General features: G+C 35.2%; 1 protein-coding gene across 3 annotated transcripts in view; it reads left to right on the top strand.

Annotated features, from left to right (window-relative positions):
* Positions 1-661: 661 nt before the first annotated feature.
* mthl1 (adhesion G-protein coupled receptor methuselah-like 1) overlaps positions 662-20,504 on the top strand; it is a 454,070-nt gene continuing 434,227 nt past the window's right edge. For all 3 annotated transcript variants that reach the window (XM_076396250.1, XM_076396252.1, XM_076396253.1), the window contains exon 1: positions 662-1,556. In XM_076396250.1, the coding sequence (XP_076252365.1) occupies positions 866-1,556 (691 nt within the window). In that variant the 5' untranslated portion in view covers positions 662-865. The remainder of the gene's footprint in view (positions 1,557-20,504) is intronic.

The following is a 20,504-nucleotide window of genomic DNA, read 5'->3' as shown; positions in this document are numbered from 1 at the left end:
AACTTTGCATCTGATATGTTCGGGCGTGATAATCCTAAACCTTGTGAAGAAAACTGCGGTAGATTTAAATAAATTAAATAATTAATAATTAATACATATATTAATAATCCCTAATACATATTCTTATAATAGTTATTAAAAATATCAATTCTTATTTTCTGAGGAAACTAAATTGCTAAATTAAAATTAATATTGACATTAAGAAGTATTTTAATTTAATTAGCTAGACCGAGGACTTTTCATCTGGTATGTCTGTGCGTGATAATCTTAAACCTCCCAAAGAAAAAGGCAGTAAAAATGTATAATTTATACCTAGCAATGTGTTATAGGTAATAGCGAAAAAAACATCGAATTTCCATTAATTTATCCACGCCGCAGTTTCCATAAATTAAAATAGAAATTCAATTAAACCCAACTTCATAAATTTCATTTGTTCGACGATTTTACACGACAATAAATCCTCCGCATCAAACTGTTGGTAGATCCATTATATTTCGGTCATAGGGAAGCGTTTTCAACATGTATTTCTTGTCTTTTATATTAAAATATGAAGCGACCCTATTAAATTTATAGTCGAAACTCCCGACACCCCATGGCTTTATGGCACTGGTCCAACCATCGACAGAGATAGAGAGAATCAAGAGAAGGGGCCGGTCCGTACAACGACGGCCGACTTCGACTTGCAAGCGAAACGAAAGAAGAGAACAGTTGCCTATCGGCGCGTGTAAAGTGAGGTATCGTTCGTTGTCCGACGCGTCTTACCGTTACCCGCCAACTTGACGATCTCTATTATGACCTAACCCTACTTTCGCGAACGCTGTTTTGTTCCATCGAGATTCGTGTGTGTATCCGTATTGAGACGAAAATGACTCCGCTTCAGAAGCTGGTCATTCTCGAGCTGATATGTCTGGCGTTCGGTCACGTGAAGACAGTGAAGCGAAACGTGACGATCGGAAAGTGTTGCGCCCTGGATGAGATCCTGACCTACGAACAGAAATGCATCAAGTCCTACAACAGTTCCTGGGACCTGAAGGTGTACTCGAACGGTAGTTTCGTGTCCTTTGCGGGCAAACTGCCGCCCAGGTGGGTGGTGAAGGAGCACCTGAGGCCGCGGTGCGCGAAACCGGTGGTGGAGGCCCTGGAGAACCGCAGGTTCGTACCGTCGATTACGGGAACCGCGATGATCGTCGAGTACGACCAGAAAATCACGCCGAGTCAGTACTGCATCGATTACAACTACGTCCTGTTTTGTCCCAACAATTATTCACCGGAAGGCTACACCTCCGTGTTAGTGAAGAAGTGTTGCGGCGAAAATGCCGTCTATTCCGAGCAAAACTCGACCTGCGTCCATTTCAAGAACTCCAGCTACAACATCGACGTGGGTCCCAACAAGACCCTCGGCTTCGGGTTCCCGATTTGCGGCGGTTCCAGCTTCACCGTCGCGGGAAAACTCAATCAGGCCCATCTCCTGGATAACGGCAGTGTTTTAATCAACTCGAGCAGTGTGACATTACCAGCGGGTAATTTTTGTCTCGAATTCATGAAAGAACAACTAGGTGAGTGTTTTTTTACGGTAACGTTCATTTTCAACCAAGGCTAAGTCGATGTTCTAATAAAATCGTGAAAGTATACGGCCAGCCTTGCGTGCATTCCACTCTGCCCGTAGACAGGTACACACAGAGCCTTCTACGATGTCGATGATTCAGGCCGGCAGAGTTACTCGAAAATAAAACAGCTGATACGGCATCTGTTTGGGTCCGATTTGCATTTTTCGACGGTTTGAAATTTTTATGTTTTTTTAAATCGGCGTCTCGGCGATTTGAAAATATTATAATTTCCGGATAATTGTGGAAGAAATCGTTACGTGTTTTGTTTTATTCAGGCGTTTGGCGTGTTTATTGATATTTTATGTAAACTATGGTTTATTAAGTATGGGAATTTACCAGGTAAAATGATATTTCCAAGTATATTTTTTTATTTTCGTGGTATTTAATTTTTTTGAGTAATCGATATAATGTAAAAAATTACAAAGGTTTAAACTACTTTCCACAATTTTTGAAAAATGTACATTTTGGAAGCATTGTTTGTTTCTTTTATTTTAGTAAATTAACAGTAATAAGCTATTTATTTTTTATCCTAATTTGCTACTTTTTTAAAATCACAAAGTACTTATTCTACAATAGACACTTTGGGCTTAACATCTATATAACCATTTGGTCTAGTTTAGTGAAGTTATAATAAAACATAGTGCCCATCACAAACAGTGATACAGATGTGTAATTTTACAGTCAAAAGTTGCAAAGGTTTAAACTACCTTTTTCTATAATTTTTGAAAAATGTACTGTTTTAAAGCATTGTTTCTTTCGTTTAATTGATTTTTTATTTTAGTGAATTAACAGTAATAAGCTGTTTATTTATTATCCTAATGTGCTACGATTTTAAAATTATAAAGTACATTCTACAATAGCTTTTGCATTTTGGGCTTGTATGTAATCTGTGTAACTATTTCATCTAGTTCCGTGAAGTTACAAGTAAAACTACGTGCACATTAAAAACAGTTACATTTTTGTTACTATAATTAAATGTACTTAAAATTTATTAGTTAAATATTTTAGACATTATATTACGTACATACAATTTAGATTACCTTTTTACATATCTAATAAAATTGCCTAACTATTATCGAAAGTTTCCTTTTACCAACCATGGGTTTATCTGGACTGGACCTAAAGTTTAACGTGGGCTCCGAACCAGGGTCCTCAGCATTAAGCCTACCAACTGGCGAGTGACCAACTTTAGAAATCATCCCGGAAGACATCCGGTCTTATCCAGCCTGGTTACTGGCGTGACTGGGATCATTTTCCTTGTCGGATTTTACACTCTTGCCTAGAACAATCACAAAATTTAAACAATCACAGCAGGATTCGAACACGCTTCTATCGCAACAGTAAGAGGACCGTCCTATCGCCTTTACCACTGCGCCACTAAGCCGGCAAATATTAAAATTAATTATAATATTTGGATTATCATTCCACGTATCTCATATTAGCTTTATTGCTACTTTGAATGAATATATATTTTTTGTTTATTTATATGTTATTACTAGTCGTTGCCTACTAATTTTCAATACACTTATAATAACTAAGAAAGGCCATTGGCCTTAACTTAGTATAATAAAATCAAAACATTAGTAGCACCCTTCACTGTTTTTATCATTTCACTTAACTGCAAAACTATACAAGATCATACGGTTTATTTCTTTTGATGAATAGTTTCGTTGTAGGTGAATTCATTATGCACTGATTTACATTGTTTGACTTTTATTTTCCATGTCTGGGTCCACTTATTTATATTATTACTTTCCGTCAACAAATGTAGCCGTAGTAAAAAATATTTGTGATATGTCACATGTATAGACTAGGTAAAGAACAGAACCCAAAACACTGCCTTACTCCATTTATTTCTTTCTTTGAATGAATATGAAGAGTATGAATTATATTAATGTTTGGACGAATTAAGAATAAGTAAATTAGTCGTCTAACTAATTAAAATATTTGATGTTAAAAACTAAACAGTGAGCATCATGTTTTCGGTTTCTTTTTTGTCCTTGTTAAAATAGGGGCTGTCAAATATTTTTTCGGCATCATCCGGGAAAGATAAAGGTTCTTTGGCGCCAGGTCTGGGTATAATCTGGAGGTGGAAACTAAATATTTGGTTTTGCTTTATAATATTTAAGAAACAGTGTTTGGGGTTTTTCTAGCCGTTGATTTACTTACTATTTGTGACTTATTAATGTAATAAATGGATATTTTTTGTAAAAAAATGATTTATTGAAATATTCGTAGAATACTATTAACTTGATGCTCTTTAATATTAATGTTATACTGGTTTTCTAGTTTATTACCTGTTAATTAGTATATAATTGCTAAAATATTATAATAACTTGATAATTATATTATTAAATTCAATACTATACAATTTTATATTATTGATTATTTTTCTTTTTAATTTCATATACTACTAATTGCTATTATGGAGGTCTTCGTGTAATTTATTGAATGAAACTATGTTTCCCTTGACACTTTATTAATAACACTTAACTATTATACATCTAATTAACTAATGAACATGTATGAATGTTTGATTATTGAATGGACGATTGTTGATTGAATGTAACATGCTTGAACGTCGAAAGATGAATGCCTCTGCCGTCTATTTTTCTGCGTGCTCTTGATCGTTTTTAGTTATTCTTATTCTGTGGCCAGTTTGCGATAAGAAGAAGAGGCCTGACCTCACCACACTTATTTAAGTTAGTCAGCAATTGTTTAGTGTCAATGCGCTATTACTTTGATTTATTTTGGATTTTCTGGATTGTTAGGATCATGCCTTTGCTGGGGATTTACCTGTCAGATTCACAGCGTTCTGAAATTTTGGTATAAATTTTTTTCGTGTTTTATTTTTGAATATAAACAATGTATTTTACATATTAAAATAACTAACATATTTTAAAAAATATTTTATTCAAAATTTTTAGTTTTATTCATAATTGTTTTCTTAATTTTTTCATATCCCTTTTATATGTTTATGATAATTTATTTAAATTAAATAACAATTATAAGGGTCTATCAAACACAAAAAGTATTAGAAATTAATCTAAGATAATATAAAGAACTTGAAAGTATTATTTATTTAAATTGTATTCGTAATATAATCAGTTTATATTACAATTCAACGTGTTTTATACCGATTTTTAATATCCCATTCGACCATTCAATGCTTACTTAATTAGACAATCCATTAGAGGTTTTGTTCTTTTCACTATTTTGCATATATATTATTAATTTATTCAAAACACAACTTCTTACCTAATAAGTAAATGCAATATATTTGGATACATTTTAAATAAGTCTCAATGTATTATGTATAAAGAAACCTTTTTCAGTTTAACATAATTTTTTGATAAGTATTTAGTGGTAAACTTTAAAAATTATGTTGTTTTTGTTTTGTGTATATGATAGCCGTTTACACAAAAATACTGGTACTGTAGAGTGAATATATTAAACATTTAAGTCCAAACTAAATTTATCCAATATTTTGTTTTCCAATTTTAACTTAGTATTGTTATCTAGTAACTGGTAACTTACTTTGTGCTCCTGATTTTGTTTACCTACATTTTATCTTTCATTGTCCCATACAACTTCGAACGGTTTTCCTATGCGTAGTTCTCTAAAGCCGTGTTACCTCAGTTGTTCTTAACCTCTTCTAGTTCTTACCTGTAACCCTTGTCAATTTATTTAATGCTCACTATTTGAGACATACGATGGTGCATTAACAATGCTATGAAGGTTGGTTTGGTTTTAAAAATATATCTGGTTACATAAAATTCATAGTTTTATTATGACAATTTTTGTTATTAATCAGATTAATTATACGTATATTAAAAGAATATCATATTATGATCAAAACTATTAATTTATTGAAGTTATTGAAATTATTTCATTAAACATTATAAATTATTTGAAACCAATGTGTATTTACGCCAATATATTTATATTTTTTCTAAATTAAAATAAGAATATGTAATATATATCCCAAAATTAATTTACAATTCTAGTATTATAACATGATTCAAATATACGGTCAAAGCAGCCAAGAGTCTCAATATTTTAGTTTTTATAACCTATAACCGTTTATATACTTTTTTCTGTTTAACATTTCATTGTTTTTAAACAAACAAGTCGGTTTTTATTTTATTTTGTTTCTGGCCTTGTAAATTTGTATTTGAAATGTCTCTTGTAAAAAAATTGTCAATTCGTGTTTTCGAGGTGTGACTAGTGAGATTTCTTGAAGAGGTGATGAAGAATTTTTTATGATGAATAGCATAGACTGTGCTTTATGAATTATTACTAGTCCATTTTATGTAATATTCGTTTTAACTCTTTTTAGTTTGTATAAATATAGTTTAATATAATTCTGATCTAAAAAAAATAGTGTCCATTATATTGAGTAAATTTATCTGATTCATAAATATTTTCATTCTTGAAGAAATGTTTCTGAGACTTAGTTTGGTGGGATTTTTTAAGTTTTAATCATTTTCAAGATTAAATGATAATTACCACCTGTTTTTTTTTGTTATATTTTACACTCTATTTTCAATCTTATCAATTACACATTGTTTGGAGTTTAACCAAATACTAATGCAGTGATTGGCCAGTGACTATCTTAGAGATTATTCTAGAAGATATCCGGTCTTATCCAGCCTGGTTACTGGTGGTTCTGTTTGAACAATTAAAATCACCGATAGCCCTGATTGATTGCTTGTTGGATGTGCTGCTGATAGATAATCAATTGCTTTATTGCCACTAATGATTTGTGATTGTCTTGATAAAAACTTTGTTTAACTACCTCTTTCTATAATTGTTGGAAACTGGACAGTTTGAAATCATTGTTTGTTTCTTTTAATTGATTTTTTATTTTAGTAAATGAACAGTAATAAGCTATTTATGTTTTATCCTAATTTGCTACGGTTTTAAAATTATAAAGTACTTCTACAATAATGTAATCTATGTAACCATTTTATCTAATTCTTCAACTTGGTGCACATTAAAAACAGTTACATAGATGTTACTATAATTAAATGTACTTAAAATTTATTAGTTACATATTTTAGACAATATGTTACGTACATAAAACTTAGATTGCCTCTTTACATATTTAATAAAGTTGCATTAAATAAGTTTTAATGAACTAAGTATCAGCGAAGTTATTACTATCAAAAATTGTAAAGGTTTCAAAAACTTATCCCGTAATTTTTTAAAAATTTACACTTTTAAAGCATTACTTCTTTTGTTTATTGATTTAATTGTGTATTAACTTAATATGTACTGAATTATTCTTATAGATTCTTACTCTCCATGTCTGAGACGTCTAATTATTTACGTGTTGTAGATTTTAGTTTGCTTCTTTGCTTATTATCCACTATATTGGGAAATGTTATGTTGATATTTCGTACTGCTTTCAAGTTGTGGTATCCATGACAAATTTCTACGAATCCCAACATCACAGATATCACAAAGAATTAGAAACACATTATCAAACCCACCAAAGTCGAAGAATTCGTTTTTTTACGCCCGATTATAATTCGGTGAAGTTTAAATTGTCGAAAATTGCTCGTACCGTCTGCGGCATCGGACGGCGAAGAGGGAATTAGGGCCATTACTGAATTTTCGTCTTTTTTATCTCCTCTAACAAATGGCTACCTGCTGATTCTCCACATGGTTTCATCTCTTTGTGTTGGAAACTCACCGCGCGGGTCTGTATACCTATCAGCGTTGTGTTTTTTTTATTGAGATACGTTTCCCTCGAAATCGTTCCGTTTGGACTGTGATTTTGTTGCGATTTGATTGCGGACGATGCAGATGAGATTTCTTTGCGGCTGTTGAATTCATCACGTCGATATTTTCGGAATTATTGGGTTCGCTTAATGGGTGAAAATTTCTTTGATAAATTTGAATATTATTAAATCATTAAAATTAAGGCATATGAAGTTAAAATGGTATATTCAGCTATATTCTTAACAGGTCAATTGAAAAGTCCCCGGCCTACCCCTTTCTATTTCCTTTTTATTCAACACAATTCCCTTCAAGGGTGATACACTGATTATAGCGACCCTCCAACTTTTCGATACCATTTTTGTAGTACGATTTGACCTTTGCTTCAAAATAGGCCTCAGTTTCGGCGATCACCTCTTCATTTGACGAAAATTTCTTCCCGGCGAGCATTTTTTTGCGATCTGAAAATAGGAAATATTTGCTGGAGGTCAGATCTGGAGAATACGGTGGATGAGGAAGCAATTTGAAGCCCAATTCATGGATTTTTGCCATGGTTTCCACTAACTAGTGACACGGTGCATTGTCCTGGTGAAGCAGCACTTTCTTTTTCTTTAAATGCGGCCATTTTTCGTGGATTTCGTCCTTCAAACGGTCCAATAACGCTATGTAATAGTCGCTGTCGATGTCCCTTCCGTTTTCAAGGTAGTCAATGAAAATTATTCCATGCGCATCCCAAAATACAGACGCTATAACCTTGCCAGCCGACTGTTGCGTTTTCCCACGCTTTCGAGCGGGTTCATCGTGTGCAGTCCACTCGGAAGACTGTCGATTGGACTTCGCAGTGAAATGATGGAACCATATTTCATCCATTGTCACATATAGACACAAAAGCTCGGGTTTATTATGCTTGATCATCTTCAAACACTACTCCGAATCATCAACTCGTCGTTGTTTTTGGTCAAAAGTGAGCTCGCGCGGCACCCACTTTGCACAGAGCTTTCTCATACTCAAATATTCGTGAATGATACGATGTACTCGTTCAGTTGATATCTTTAGAGTGTCTGCTATTTCATTGAATTTCAATTTTGCGGTCATTCAAAATCATTTTGTGGATTATTTAAATGTTTCCGTCGGTAACAACCTCTTTTCGGCGTCCACTGCGTTCATTGTCTTCGGTGTTCATTTCACCACGTCTAAACTAAGTATACCAATCCTTGATGGTTGGTTAACTGGGACAGTGTCCGGAAACAAGCCAAGTTTTTGCTTCAACTGTATTTTTTCCAAATATAAATATAACAAAATTATTAAAATTAATATAATGTGGTTGGTATTTTGTTATGTTGATATAAACATTTATATTTTCTTTTGTATGAAATTTTAAGATCATAGCGCCAGTAAAATATGATTCGCCTTTAATCAACAGACAAATCTTAGACCGAAGACACTTCCAAAATAAGGTGAAAATGAATCGACATGTGATATTGACAGTTATTTTTGATTATCACGGTGTTGTTCACAATTAGTTCTTTCTGATGGACCAATGTTTCAACATTAATGGTTATTTCATGTTATGTTTACAGCTTTATGCAAAAGTATGAAGCTATTTATGTCAAGATACCGAAATTATGGACTGACAATTTTTGTTCTTTTTAATTGTGTTTAACAGCTTTTTGATCAAAAATTCCAGCAACATATCAATACTACTCTATCGCTGTATTTTCCTATTTCCTAAGGTCAGACAAAATCATTTAAAATTAATTTACGATCATTTTAGATTAGTGATTGTAAAGACACTTGAAATAAATGATAGGTTTCATACCATTTAAACTATGTTGTGTCTGTTTTCTCTTGCTCCATGTAAAAATGCGTCCATCTTTTCCTATATCTACTCAGTGTTTTCTCAGTGTTTTTGTTTTGATCGCAGTATTTCTTTTCTTTTACAGTGTCGCTCTGACATATTCATCGCATGTTCTCTTAGGTCATTCTCTGATTTGTCTCCTCTCCGTATTTACTTTCTATATTGTCATCTACCTCTTATTATGTGATATCTTACATTGTGCAACATTATATCAATTTGTAGTTAACAAAGGTCTTCAACCTATCTTTACCTGTTTTGTGTCGTTTATGCTCTTAAGTTGTTTCCTTTCTATGTACTATTCCACTTATTCAATATTGAGGTCTTGTCGATCGTTGTTACACCCTAGATTCTTGTGAGGTGTTTCATTTCTACATTTTTTTATTCTTTCTTATTCCAAGGTGACCAGCTAGAACCAAATGGTCTTTTGCTGATGTCGCTTCGGGTTACTTCGGATAGTGAAGTGTTTTCGGGCGACAGAGACCCTGGGTTATGACTGGGATTGTCGTAGTTGGTTTACTACCGTGGTTTGTGGATGGGTAGGGATTTAATCAAGGTGTTGTCGTGTTCTAACGCGCCTATGGAGAACGTTACACTGAGCATGTTTGTGAAATTCTTCACCAACGGGATGCCTGATTCGAGGTGAGTGTTGACGTTCCTCATAAACTATGGGGCATTGAGTAACGGGCGGATTTTTTTGGATTGGAACACTTGGAGTAATTCAAGTTGTCTTTCAGAGACATACCTGTACCACACCTGTGCTCCGTAGAGGCAGACTGGACGGACTAGCATTTTGTACAGAGTCGCTTTCTGGGAATTGGGAGTCTACTTTTTCTGCAGATGGGTGGAAATAGTACGCTATAAACGCCATTGTCTTTGCAAATAGCTTGCTGTATTTGTGCTGACCATTGCAATCTGTGGTCGAACTGGAGACAGAGGTATGATACTTTCTGGAGCCAGGGGATAGGGACTTTATCAAATTGGAGGCGATAAGCGCGGAATTCCTTCTTGCTGTGGAACAGAGTAGTCTGAGTTTCGCTCGGGTTTATCTGCAGCCGCCAGAATTTGTACCACGCAATCGCCTGGTTCAATTGGACTTGAAGTCTGTCGCGAATAGCATCGGGACTATAACCGGTTGTGAAAAAAGCGGTATCATCTGCATAAAATGCTGTGTGGGAATATTTTTGGAGTGGGAAATCAGCCATATAGAGGTTGAATAGGGCTGGGGTTAGTGGAGCACCTTTCGGGATTCCTGCGAAAATCTGTTTACGAGAGGAGACTGCGTCATCGATCCTCACTTGAAAGGACCTGGCGTCCATACAATTTATCAGGAAGATCATTCGGTAGACCAGACTGTTTTCCTTTGAATATTAGACCGTGGTGCCATACTTGATCGAAAGCTTTGGAAACATCTAAAAAGATGGCTCCAGCTTTTTTACCTTTTCTTAATACCTGGTGGATTGTTGCTGCGACGCAAGTAGCTTGATGACGGCTTGAATGTTTGGCACGGAAATCGAATTGTTCGTTCGGGATTATGTGGTATGCCTTTGTGAAGTTGTTTAAAGCATGTAATATCGCTTTTTCGGCCAGTTTGGAAAGTGAACTAATCAGGCTGATGGGCCTGTAGTCAGATCGATTGGACTTGGCTTTCTTTTTTAGGAATGAGCGTGACAAGCGCATGTTTCCAGTTCTTTGGGAAATGCTTTTACCTCAGGATGGAGCTGATGATTTGATTTCTACTGCTTGTGTCTTACTTTTATACACACTTTACTACTACGCCTTTATAGATATAATAAATATACACCAATTAAACAGCGCGTTACAAAAAAAAGGAACTGAAAAAATCTAGCTCCGTTTACGTTAAGTGACGTAAATCACCAAATGTCAAACATCTGTCGATTTGAAGGGAAACCATTTAGTATCGTTGAGCCCTTATACTAGGAATTTCGATATTAACTCGTTTTTTTTATGTAGGCCATAAATAGTTTTTTAACGCTGTTATCACATCAATGAAATAAGCAATATTTTAAGGAACATAACGATTGAGACAATTTAAGAATATTTTTGAAACTTAAACAATAAACATGTTAAATTATTATTCGATTGAAATTTATTAGGAATTAATAGATGCATTGGAAGTGTCGAATGTCAAATTTTTAATAGCTAAACTTGGATACTTAGAAATGGAATTGAGTACAAATTTTAATAATTACATAAATAATGCTTTTGATAGCTTTTGACTAAAAATAAATCATTTTAAATTGGTAAAAATAAATCATTTAAATAAAGGTTCTGTTCACTCCTCATTAAACAAAATGATTGGAAGGAGAACTATCTTGTTAATATAGCAGCTGATATATATATATATATATTTTTTTTATTACTCTTCGTGAGTCCACAATCTGCCCTATTGGCAATAAGTATTTCTTCTGTTTATATTATATATACACGGCATGTAGAAAATCACTTCATTGAGCAATCTTCTGTATAAAATATTATCTTAATTAATTAGTCTTATTCTAATGCTTATTCTAAACTATATATATGTCCAGTAATCAGATCAGGTGGTGTTAAACGTTTTAGTCTACGCACTTCACTATCACGTCGTATATTTAGCTGATTAGCGAGTACATTGGGATGCACTGACACTCTTTCGAAGTACTTCACACAAACACGTTGGATTACACTCGTTATAGGTTCTAGAGGAATATCGCGTTGTATCACTTTATTTGAAATATAGTACGGAGCATCAACAATGGCACGCAACACCTTATTTTGGAACCGTTGAATGATGGATATATTAGATTTGCTAGCGGTACCCCATAGTTGAATTCCATATGTCCAAATGGGCTTGAGTATAGACTCATACAGTAATACCTTGTTATCTAATGATAACTTGGATTTGCGCCCAATGAGCCAATACATTTGATATAATTTTAGTCCCAGTTGTTTCCGTTTAGAGAGTATGTGCTTCTTCCAGGTTAGGCGTCGATCTAAATGCATACCAAGATATTTAACATGCTCTGCTTCGGGGAGTTGACGATGATTGATATTTACTGGTGGACATGTTCTTCTACGCAGGGTAAACGTTATATGCGTGGATTTTGATTCATTGGCTTTAATGCGCCATGTCTTCAACCATAATTGTATTTGCTCCAGGTGGGTTTGTAGGTTTATTGATGCTGTGACTGGATCTTCATGGGATGCTAAGATTGCTGTATCGTCTGCATATGTTGCCACAGTAGTTATTTTTGTGGTGGGCAGATCAGCCGTATACAGAAGATACAGTACTGGACCCAGTACACTACCTTGCGGAACTCCTGAATATATGGGATTTAATTCGGTATGTTCATCGCCTTGATTCACAATAAAATGTCTGTCAGTGAGATACGATTTTAGTAGCTGATAGTCCGGATGAGGGAGAAGTTTCTTTAGTTTAACCTGCAAGCCCGTATGCCATACTTTGTCAAAAGCCTGAGATATGTCTAGGAAAGCAGCCGAACAATATCTTTTGGCATTTAGGTCAGCGTTTATTTGGTTTACAAGTCTATGCACTTGTTTATAGTCCCATGCTTATTGCGACAGCCAAACTGATGTTCTGGAATAATTTTTCTTTTTTCTATTATATAGTTTAGTTTTTTTATGTATAATTTCTCGAAAACTTTCGAGATTATTGGTAATAAACTTATAGGTCGGTAGGAGGTCACATCTTCTGGTATTTTTCCTGGTTTAAGTATCATTAATATTTTAGCTACTTTCCAGATACTAGGGAAGTAATTAATTCGTAGCATAGCATTAAATATATATGTTAATAGTTTTATAGCCTTTTCTGATAGTTCTTTTAAAATTTTGCCAGTAATTAAGTCATAACCAGGAGCTTTTTTAATATTAATCTCTCTCATTATTGTATGTTTAACTTTTTTGACCGTTAATTTCTCGTGCGGTAAATCCATTTGAAATGGCGAATCTAGAAAGCTAGTAATTTTATTTTCGTCATCTTTATGTAGCTGAGTCTGGAAAGGTTTAAAAACATTTTTTAAGTGTTTTGAGAAAATGTTGGCCTTCTCTTTATTGCTTCTCGCCCAATTATTTTCGCTTGTTTTAATAGGTGGGTTATGCTGCTGGGATCTCCTAAGCTTTTTTGTTGCTTTCCACAACGAATAGTCTGTAGCCTCAGTTGATGTCAAGTTTTCTAGGTATTCTTGAATGCCTTGGTTTTGTTCCATTTTGGATTAGATTTCTCAGCTCTTTTATGGCCCTATTAAATTTTCTTTTATTCTCTTCAGTCCTTTGCTGTTGCCAATTTCGTCGTAACTTTCTTTTTTCTGCTATCTTTTTCTGTATTGTACATGATATATGTGTATTTTTTCTTGGAAATGTTTCACTGTTGGGAGTCGCGGAATATGCTGCCTCCTGTATATATTTTGTAAGATTTATTGCTGCTATTTCTATATCCATTTCAGTTTGTAACGGTAAGTTTAGAGAGATATTTTGGTCTAAGTTTTCTCTAAATGAGGGCCAGTTAGTTCTATTATTGCACAGAGAAGGGGGTTTATCTTTGATGGTAATTTTTGAAGAAATTGTTACTATTATTGGTGAATGATCAGAAGACAGGTCGAAACATGATTCTGCCTGACACTTTTTTGGATCAATATTTTTTGTAATACAGAAATCTATTGTATCTGGTTTTTTATTTCTGTCTGAAGGCCAATATGTTGGTTCACCAGTAGAAATATGTTGTAAGTTATCTTTCCTTATGGCTTTGAGCAGTTCTCTACCTTTTGAGGTTATTATTCTTGAACCCCACATTAAATGTTTTGCATTATAATCTCCTCCTGCTATAAATCTATTACCTAGCGTACTGAAGAATTCTTGAAATTGTTCTGCCTTGTTGTTATGTTAATATAGCAGCTGATATATGATATATTATTTGTGTTCTAGACTTGTGTAACTTTGTGGTCAACTGTTATTTGGTATCTGGTGCCAGTTATTTTCTATTAACATTTCTGTTCCAATAAAATTGACGTATACATTATGGAAATTTAGTTAAAAAATTAGATCTCTTTTTGTCAGATTTGGAGATAGAGCATCATGTGAATTTTTTTGTTGGCCCTGTATGCCATATTTTATCAAAGACCTGAGATATACTCTCAGGAATGCTGCCGAATATTATTTAATTGTTATATATTATCAGGTCTCTTTACGTATAATTTCTCAAAAACCTTAAAGGCATATGACATATTCTAATTTTTTCTCCATTTTGAGAATCATGATTATTTTAACTACATTCTAATAGCTACGAAAATAATTAATTCCTAATATTAAGTTAAATATAAATGTTATTAGACCTATAAATTAATTTTAAAGATTTTGCAATACTTGGTATTTTTGGGTATTATCTCATCGGGTAAATTTGTAACTAAATTCATGTTGAAGCCTCACTAACAAGCTTCAATTTTAGTATGTGTCATTTCGTCCAAGTGCGAACAAAACCTTGTTTCAGTCTAATGAAACTATTTTAACGAATAAATCGCATTTGTGGGAAGTTTTACTTTTTTGCTTCAATTTTACGAAAAATGCGTCTGAAATGCATCGATTGCTGTATGAAGCTTATGGCAACCATTTTCAGCGATTTCAACGTGTGAATACTGGTTTCGATGTTTTAAAAGTGACGATTTTGAGGCAAATAGTGTTTTGGATGGGCGAAAAAATTTAAAGACGAGTATTTGAAGGCCATATTCTCCAGACCTTGCTCCTTCTGATTACTACTTCTTCCGACATATGAGTCGTGACCTGTCTGAACAGCGCTTCACTTCCTATGAAGATACAGAAAGTTATACTGAAAGGTACTGCGGATATCGATGGACAATATTTTGAATAAATTATATTGTATGGATTTGTCACAATAAAACTTTAAATTAATAAAATCCTTTAAATCTAATGTATTGGTAATATTCACTTTACATCATCTGCTAGTTTTTACACATTTTCCTGTTACTATATCATATCCGGCAGCTTTTTTACAATTAATTTCTTCGTTCATTATTATTTGTTTAACTTCTCTGATAGTAATTCTTCATGGGGTAGGTCAATATGAAATAGAAAATTTAGGGTTTTTAAAGTGCTTAGATAGCTCAGACGCATAAACGAATTAGTAGTTTTTACGCAGTAAAGCTTTACAAATTTCAAAGTAATGGTTCATACGAGGGTGGTTCGTATATGATGGAGACAAACGCTGTAGATGGCGCGCATGTAGGTTTTGAAGGTCGCGGCTTGAGTATATGATAGCGTCCCTTATGACAAGATGTCCGCGAAACCGTGGAGAATAAGCCGCATGATCGTGGACCGCGAACCAGCGTAAAACATTCGCCGCGTAGTACAACTCATTTTGGAAGACCGTAGAATGAATATTCGAGACATTTCGGCTGAACCCGGCACCGCTATTGGCAGTGTAGGGTCTATCATCCACGAATACGATGGGTTCCTAAACTGTTGAACTTCGAGCAAACATTTACGCGGTTGAAAGTTTGTCCCCGCTTTCTGACGCGATACGAGGCGAAGGGGGGCGGTTTTTTTAACGCGAATCTTCACTACAAATAAGACATGGGTACACTATTACACACCCGAAGGCAAGATGTCGTCTAAAGAAGGAAGGAAGGAGTAGGAAGGGGCGCCAGTCAAAGCGAAGACAAGCAGGTCCGCGGTTAAGGTTATGTGTATGGTGTTATGGTACGTCGATTTTCTAGGCATCCAACGTACGATTAATGCTGCATACTACTCTAACCTTCTGAAAATACACGTGAAACTCGCTCGAAACGGGGGTGCATTCCAGCACGAAGTGCGATTCTTCTCCAGGATAGCACGTCTCACGCTCGATACAATATCGGAATTAGGGTGGGAGGTACTGTGTGGACCACTGAAAGAAGCCCTCGGAGGTCAAAGATTCAACATCGGTGACGAGGTAGAGGAGTTCGTGCGCACATGGCTGTCCGAGTTGCCCATGGTATTCTTCGATATCGGCAGGAACAAACTTTCGGAGACATGGACGAAATGCTTAACTGATGAGGGGAAATTTTAGAAAAACTGTAAATTTTTGAAAATTTTTTCAATAGTAAATAAACGTGTCGGGGTATTTGTCTCGATCATATTTGAACCACCCTCGTACAATTATGCCACCTTTTATAACGAACATTAAACATATAGGCTGCCTCATAACATGTCAACCGAATGGAACAAACTCAATGAGACGTTAACATTGAAACGATAAATCATCGACGGCGCGATGAAGTGTTTGACGTGCGGTTTGCATAAGAAAATATTTCGGTTGGTTCTCGAGAACCCGTTTGAAGTACCATCGAGTCCCGGTACGACCCCGGCCCGTTCGTACGTGGACCCGCTTCGACGATCGACAGTATGCGGTAACTCGGTAGTTCGGTTGAATATAACCTTTCCTAAAACTTCTCGAAAAGCCGTCGGCGTCGAATAAAGATGGCAGCCGAGGACATATCGAATGCTGTTAACCAAAGCGTGTCTAATAGAAATAAGAATTAATCAAGCAAAAACGATTGGAGGCCAAAGAGGAAACTGATATTATGTTTCGAGAGATCTGATTGAATATCAAGTTAAATAATGATCAAAACTGAAAGTTATTTGGTAACTCGGTAGCATAAAAGAGGCTCACTTATATTTTATCCTCTTTTACTACCAGCTAAATTACAACAGCGATATTAATATATCTTGTTCTGATTGAAAAGGTTTCTTTCATTTATTTTTGGGCTAGAATAATAGCCAGAAATCATACGAAGTCTGATGAGTAAGGATGTTCTGTAATTTTCAGTTAAATAATCGAAACAAATTTATAATTTAGATAATAATCAGGTCAACAATGTAGTCGTAGAATCATGTTGGCTGAATTTTTGACGAAGTCTCGAAAAATTTTAATGATAGAAAGCTAGTTGTGATGATGAATCTACAGCCGGTATCTGAAGGTCTCTATGTAACTGACAAGTCATAAGTAACAGGTCAATTGAAAAGTCCCCGGCCTGACACATAGATGGCGCTACTAGAAATAAAGCCATATGCTTTTTAGTTAGCACTGACCCTCAAAAGATGCGTGTATAAATTTGACAGTTGTCGGAGCATTAGTTTGTGAATTATAGCATTTTGAGTGAAGCAACTTTTGTTATTGTGAAAAAAATGGATAAAAAAGAATTTCGCCCGTTGATAAATTATTGCTTTTTGAAGGGAAAAAATACAATTGAAGCAAAAACTTGGCTTGATGCAGAGTTTCCGGACTCTGCCCCAGGAAAATCAACCATTAAGGATTGGTATGCTAAGTTTAGACGTGGTGAAATAAGCACCGAAGCCGGTGAACGCAGTGGATGCCCAAAAGAGGTTGTTACCGACTAAAACATTTAATAAATCCACAAAATGATTTTCAATGACCGTAAATTGAAATTGAATGAAATAGCAGAAACTCCAAAGGTATCAACTGAACGTGTACATCACATCATTCATGAATATTTGGGTATGAGAAAGCTCTGTGCAAAGTCGATGATTCGGAGTAGTCTTTGAAGATAATCAAGCGTAATAAACTCGAGTTTTTGCATCAATATGTGACAATAGACGAAAAATGGCTCTATCATTTCACTCTGAAGTCCAATCGATAGTCATCCGACTGGAATGCACACCATGAACCCGCTCCAAAGCGTGGGAAAACACAACAGTCACCTGACAAGTTTATGGCGTCTATATTTTGAGATGCCCATGGAATAATTCTCATTGACTACTTGAAAAGGAAAGGACCATCAACAGCGACTATTACATAGCGTTATTGGACCGCTTGAAGGACAAAATTGCCGTAAAACATCCGCGTTTGAAGATATAGAAAGTGCTGCTTTACCAAGACAATGCACCGTGTCACAAGGCAAAAATCCATGAATGTTCTCAGATCTCAAAAAAATGCTCGCTGGGAAGAAAAATCGTACTACAAAAATGGTATCGAAAAGTTGGAGGGTCGCTATAATATAAATAAATAATATAATATAATTTAAAAAAATGTATTTTACTATGGTAGGCCGGGTACTTTTCAATTGACCTGTTATGTAGTAGTCTAGAAACCATATGTCCATATAGGTTTCAATACTTGCATATATAATAGCGATTTATTATGTACTGATAATTGAGATTTTGTTTCAGTTAATTAATATATTTTCCTATATTTCAATTCCAGTTCTTTTCTTTATATATTTCTTCCAGCGAAATTTTCATTCCGTGATACTTTTTTGCTATAAAACTGCACATGCGCAAATTTATTTTGGTTAATTTTTATTTTCCAAGTCCGGGTCCAATTATTTATATTGTCACTTGCCTGTTGTAATTTTCGGGTGAGTTCTTCGCTATTATCTCTGATAGCAATTCCAGTAATACAAAATTTGTAGGCATTAGGTGTTTTCTCTCTATAATAAAATTTTAATAAACAATTTTTTACTTTATTGAGTAACTTTTAACCAGGCTTTTTTACACATTGTTACAACTTAATCCCAAGTCACCCAACATGCATAGGTTTACAATTAAGCGCCGACAACTATTCGACACGTGGTTTTTACATCGATGTAGTCGTCGTCTCCAGATTACGCTCCCCACAAAACAACATCGCATCGCATCGCGTATCCAAAAGCACGATTGAATTACGTAAGAAAACAAAAACTTGTCGAACGGGCCAGGTGACTTGATGCGGCGAATGCCGAACGGTGATGCGCGTGACTGACAAGTACGTTAGCGTTTAGCGTGGTGGCTTTCGTGAGCTGATAAAGCGAAAAAGAACAAATCACAAGGGCTGGTAGCATGGAGAGATTGATGGAGACGATAAACGGGGAACGAGTGGCGTCGGACAAAGGGGAGATGACCGAAATGCGAGCCTTCGAGCTGATAGCATCGGCGATGTGGGTTTACGAGTAGTTTTACTGCGGGTTTGGATGAAATTGTTCTAGGAATTTTTACACCTTCGTAATTGTTTTTAACGAGTGATGTGAAATGTTGTCTCCCAGGGACCCTACTGAATTTGTTTAGTTTAGTTTCGTTTTTATTGCGACTACCTCAGTTTTAAATTAAGAAAAAAGATAAAAAAAGGAAGATAAAGATCGTGAACTAATTTTCAAGGATGTATTAATTGAAAAATTATGTACGTTATTATTCTTCTTGTCGTATTAAATCAATTCACCATGGTACTACAGGGTAGTATCTTTGGACGACTTCTGCTCTATACTGCTGCTATCCCAACAACAAAAGAAACAGTACTTGGAACATTTACCGACGACACAGTTATCATGGAAAAAGATGTATCTTTGCCTGAGGCTGTATAGAAAGTGCAAATAACGGTCAACAAGATCTACGAATGGACTAGAAACTGGAAAATGCAGCTTAATAGCTTCAAATCTGTCCATGTTAATTTTGCGTTGCGACGGAATGACAAAACATAATTATATCACGTAACGGATGCCCAATTCCTCAATCAGAATAAAAATTTGCTTTTTGAAGGGAAAAATACAGTTGAAGCAAAAACCTGGCTTGATGCCGAGTTTCCGGACACTGCCCCAGGAAAATCAATCATCAATGATTGGTAGGCTAAGTTTAGACGTGGTGAAATGAGCACCGAGCCGGTGAGCACAGTGGACGCCCAAAAGAGGTTGTTACCGACGAAAATATTTAAAAACATCCAAAGAATGATTTTGAATGACCGTAAATTGAAATTGAATGAAATAGCAGACACTCTGAAGATATGAACTGAATAGATGAAATATGGCTCCATCAGTTCACTCCGAAGTCCAATTGACAGTCATCCGAGTGGACTGCACACGATGATCCCGCTCTGAAGCGTGGGAAAACGTACACTTTACTACCTTGAATAAGGAAGAACCATCAACAGCGACTATTACATAGCGTTATTGGACCGTTTGAAGGACGAAATCGCCGAAAACGGCTGCATTTGAAGAAGAAGGAAGTGCTACTTCACCAAGACAATGCACAGTGTTAAAAATCCATGAATTGGGCTTCGAATTGCTTCCTCATCCACCGTATTCTCCAGATCTCGCCCCCACCGGACTATTTCCTGTTCTCAAATCGCAAAAGAATGCTCGCTGGGAAGAAATTTTCGTCCAATGAAGAGGTGATCGCCGAAACTGCGGCCTATTTTGAAGCAAATGACAAATCGTACTACAAAAATTGTATCGAAAGTTTGGAGGGTCGCTATAATCAGTGTATCAAGTTGTATTTTATTCAAGTAATATAATTATAATATATTCATTAATTTATATATT

The sequence above is a fragment of the Rhynchophorus ferrugineus genome, unplaced genomic scaffold (genome assembly GCF_030347505.1).
Source record: "Rhynchophorus ferrugineus isolate W39M unplaced genomic scaffold, kcgeb_rfMv2 rfM2, whole genome shotgun sequence".
Lineage (NCBI taxonomy): Eukaryota > Metazoa > Arthropoda > Insecta > Coleoptera > Curculionidae > Rhynchophorus > Rhynchophorus ferrugineus.
Note: the sequence above shows the minus strand (reverse complement) of the source record. Positions and strands in the feature narration are given on the sequence as shown.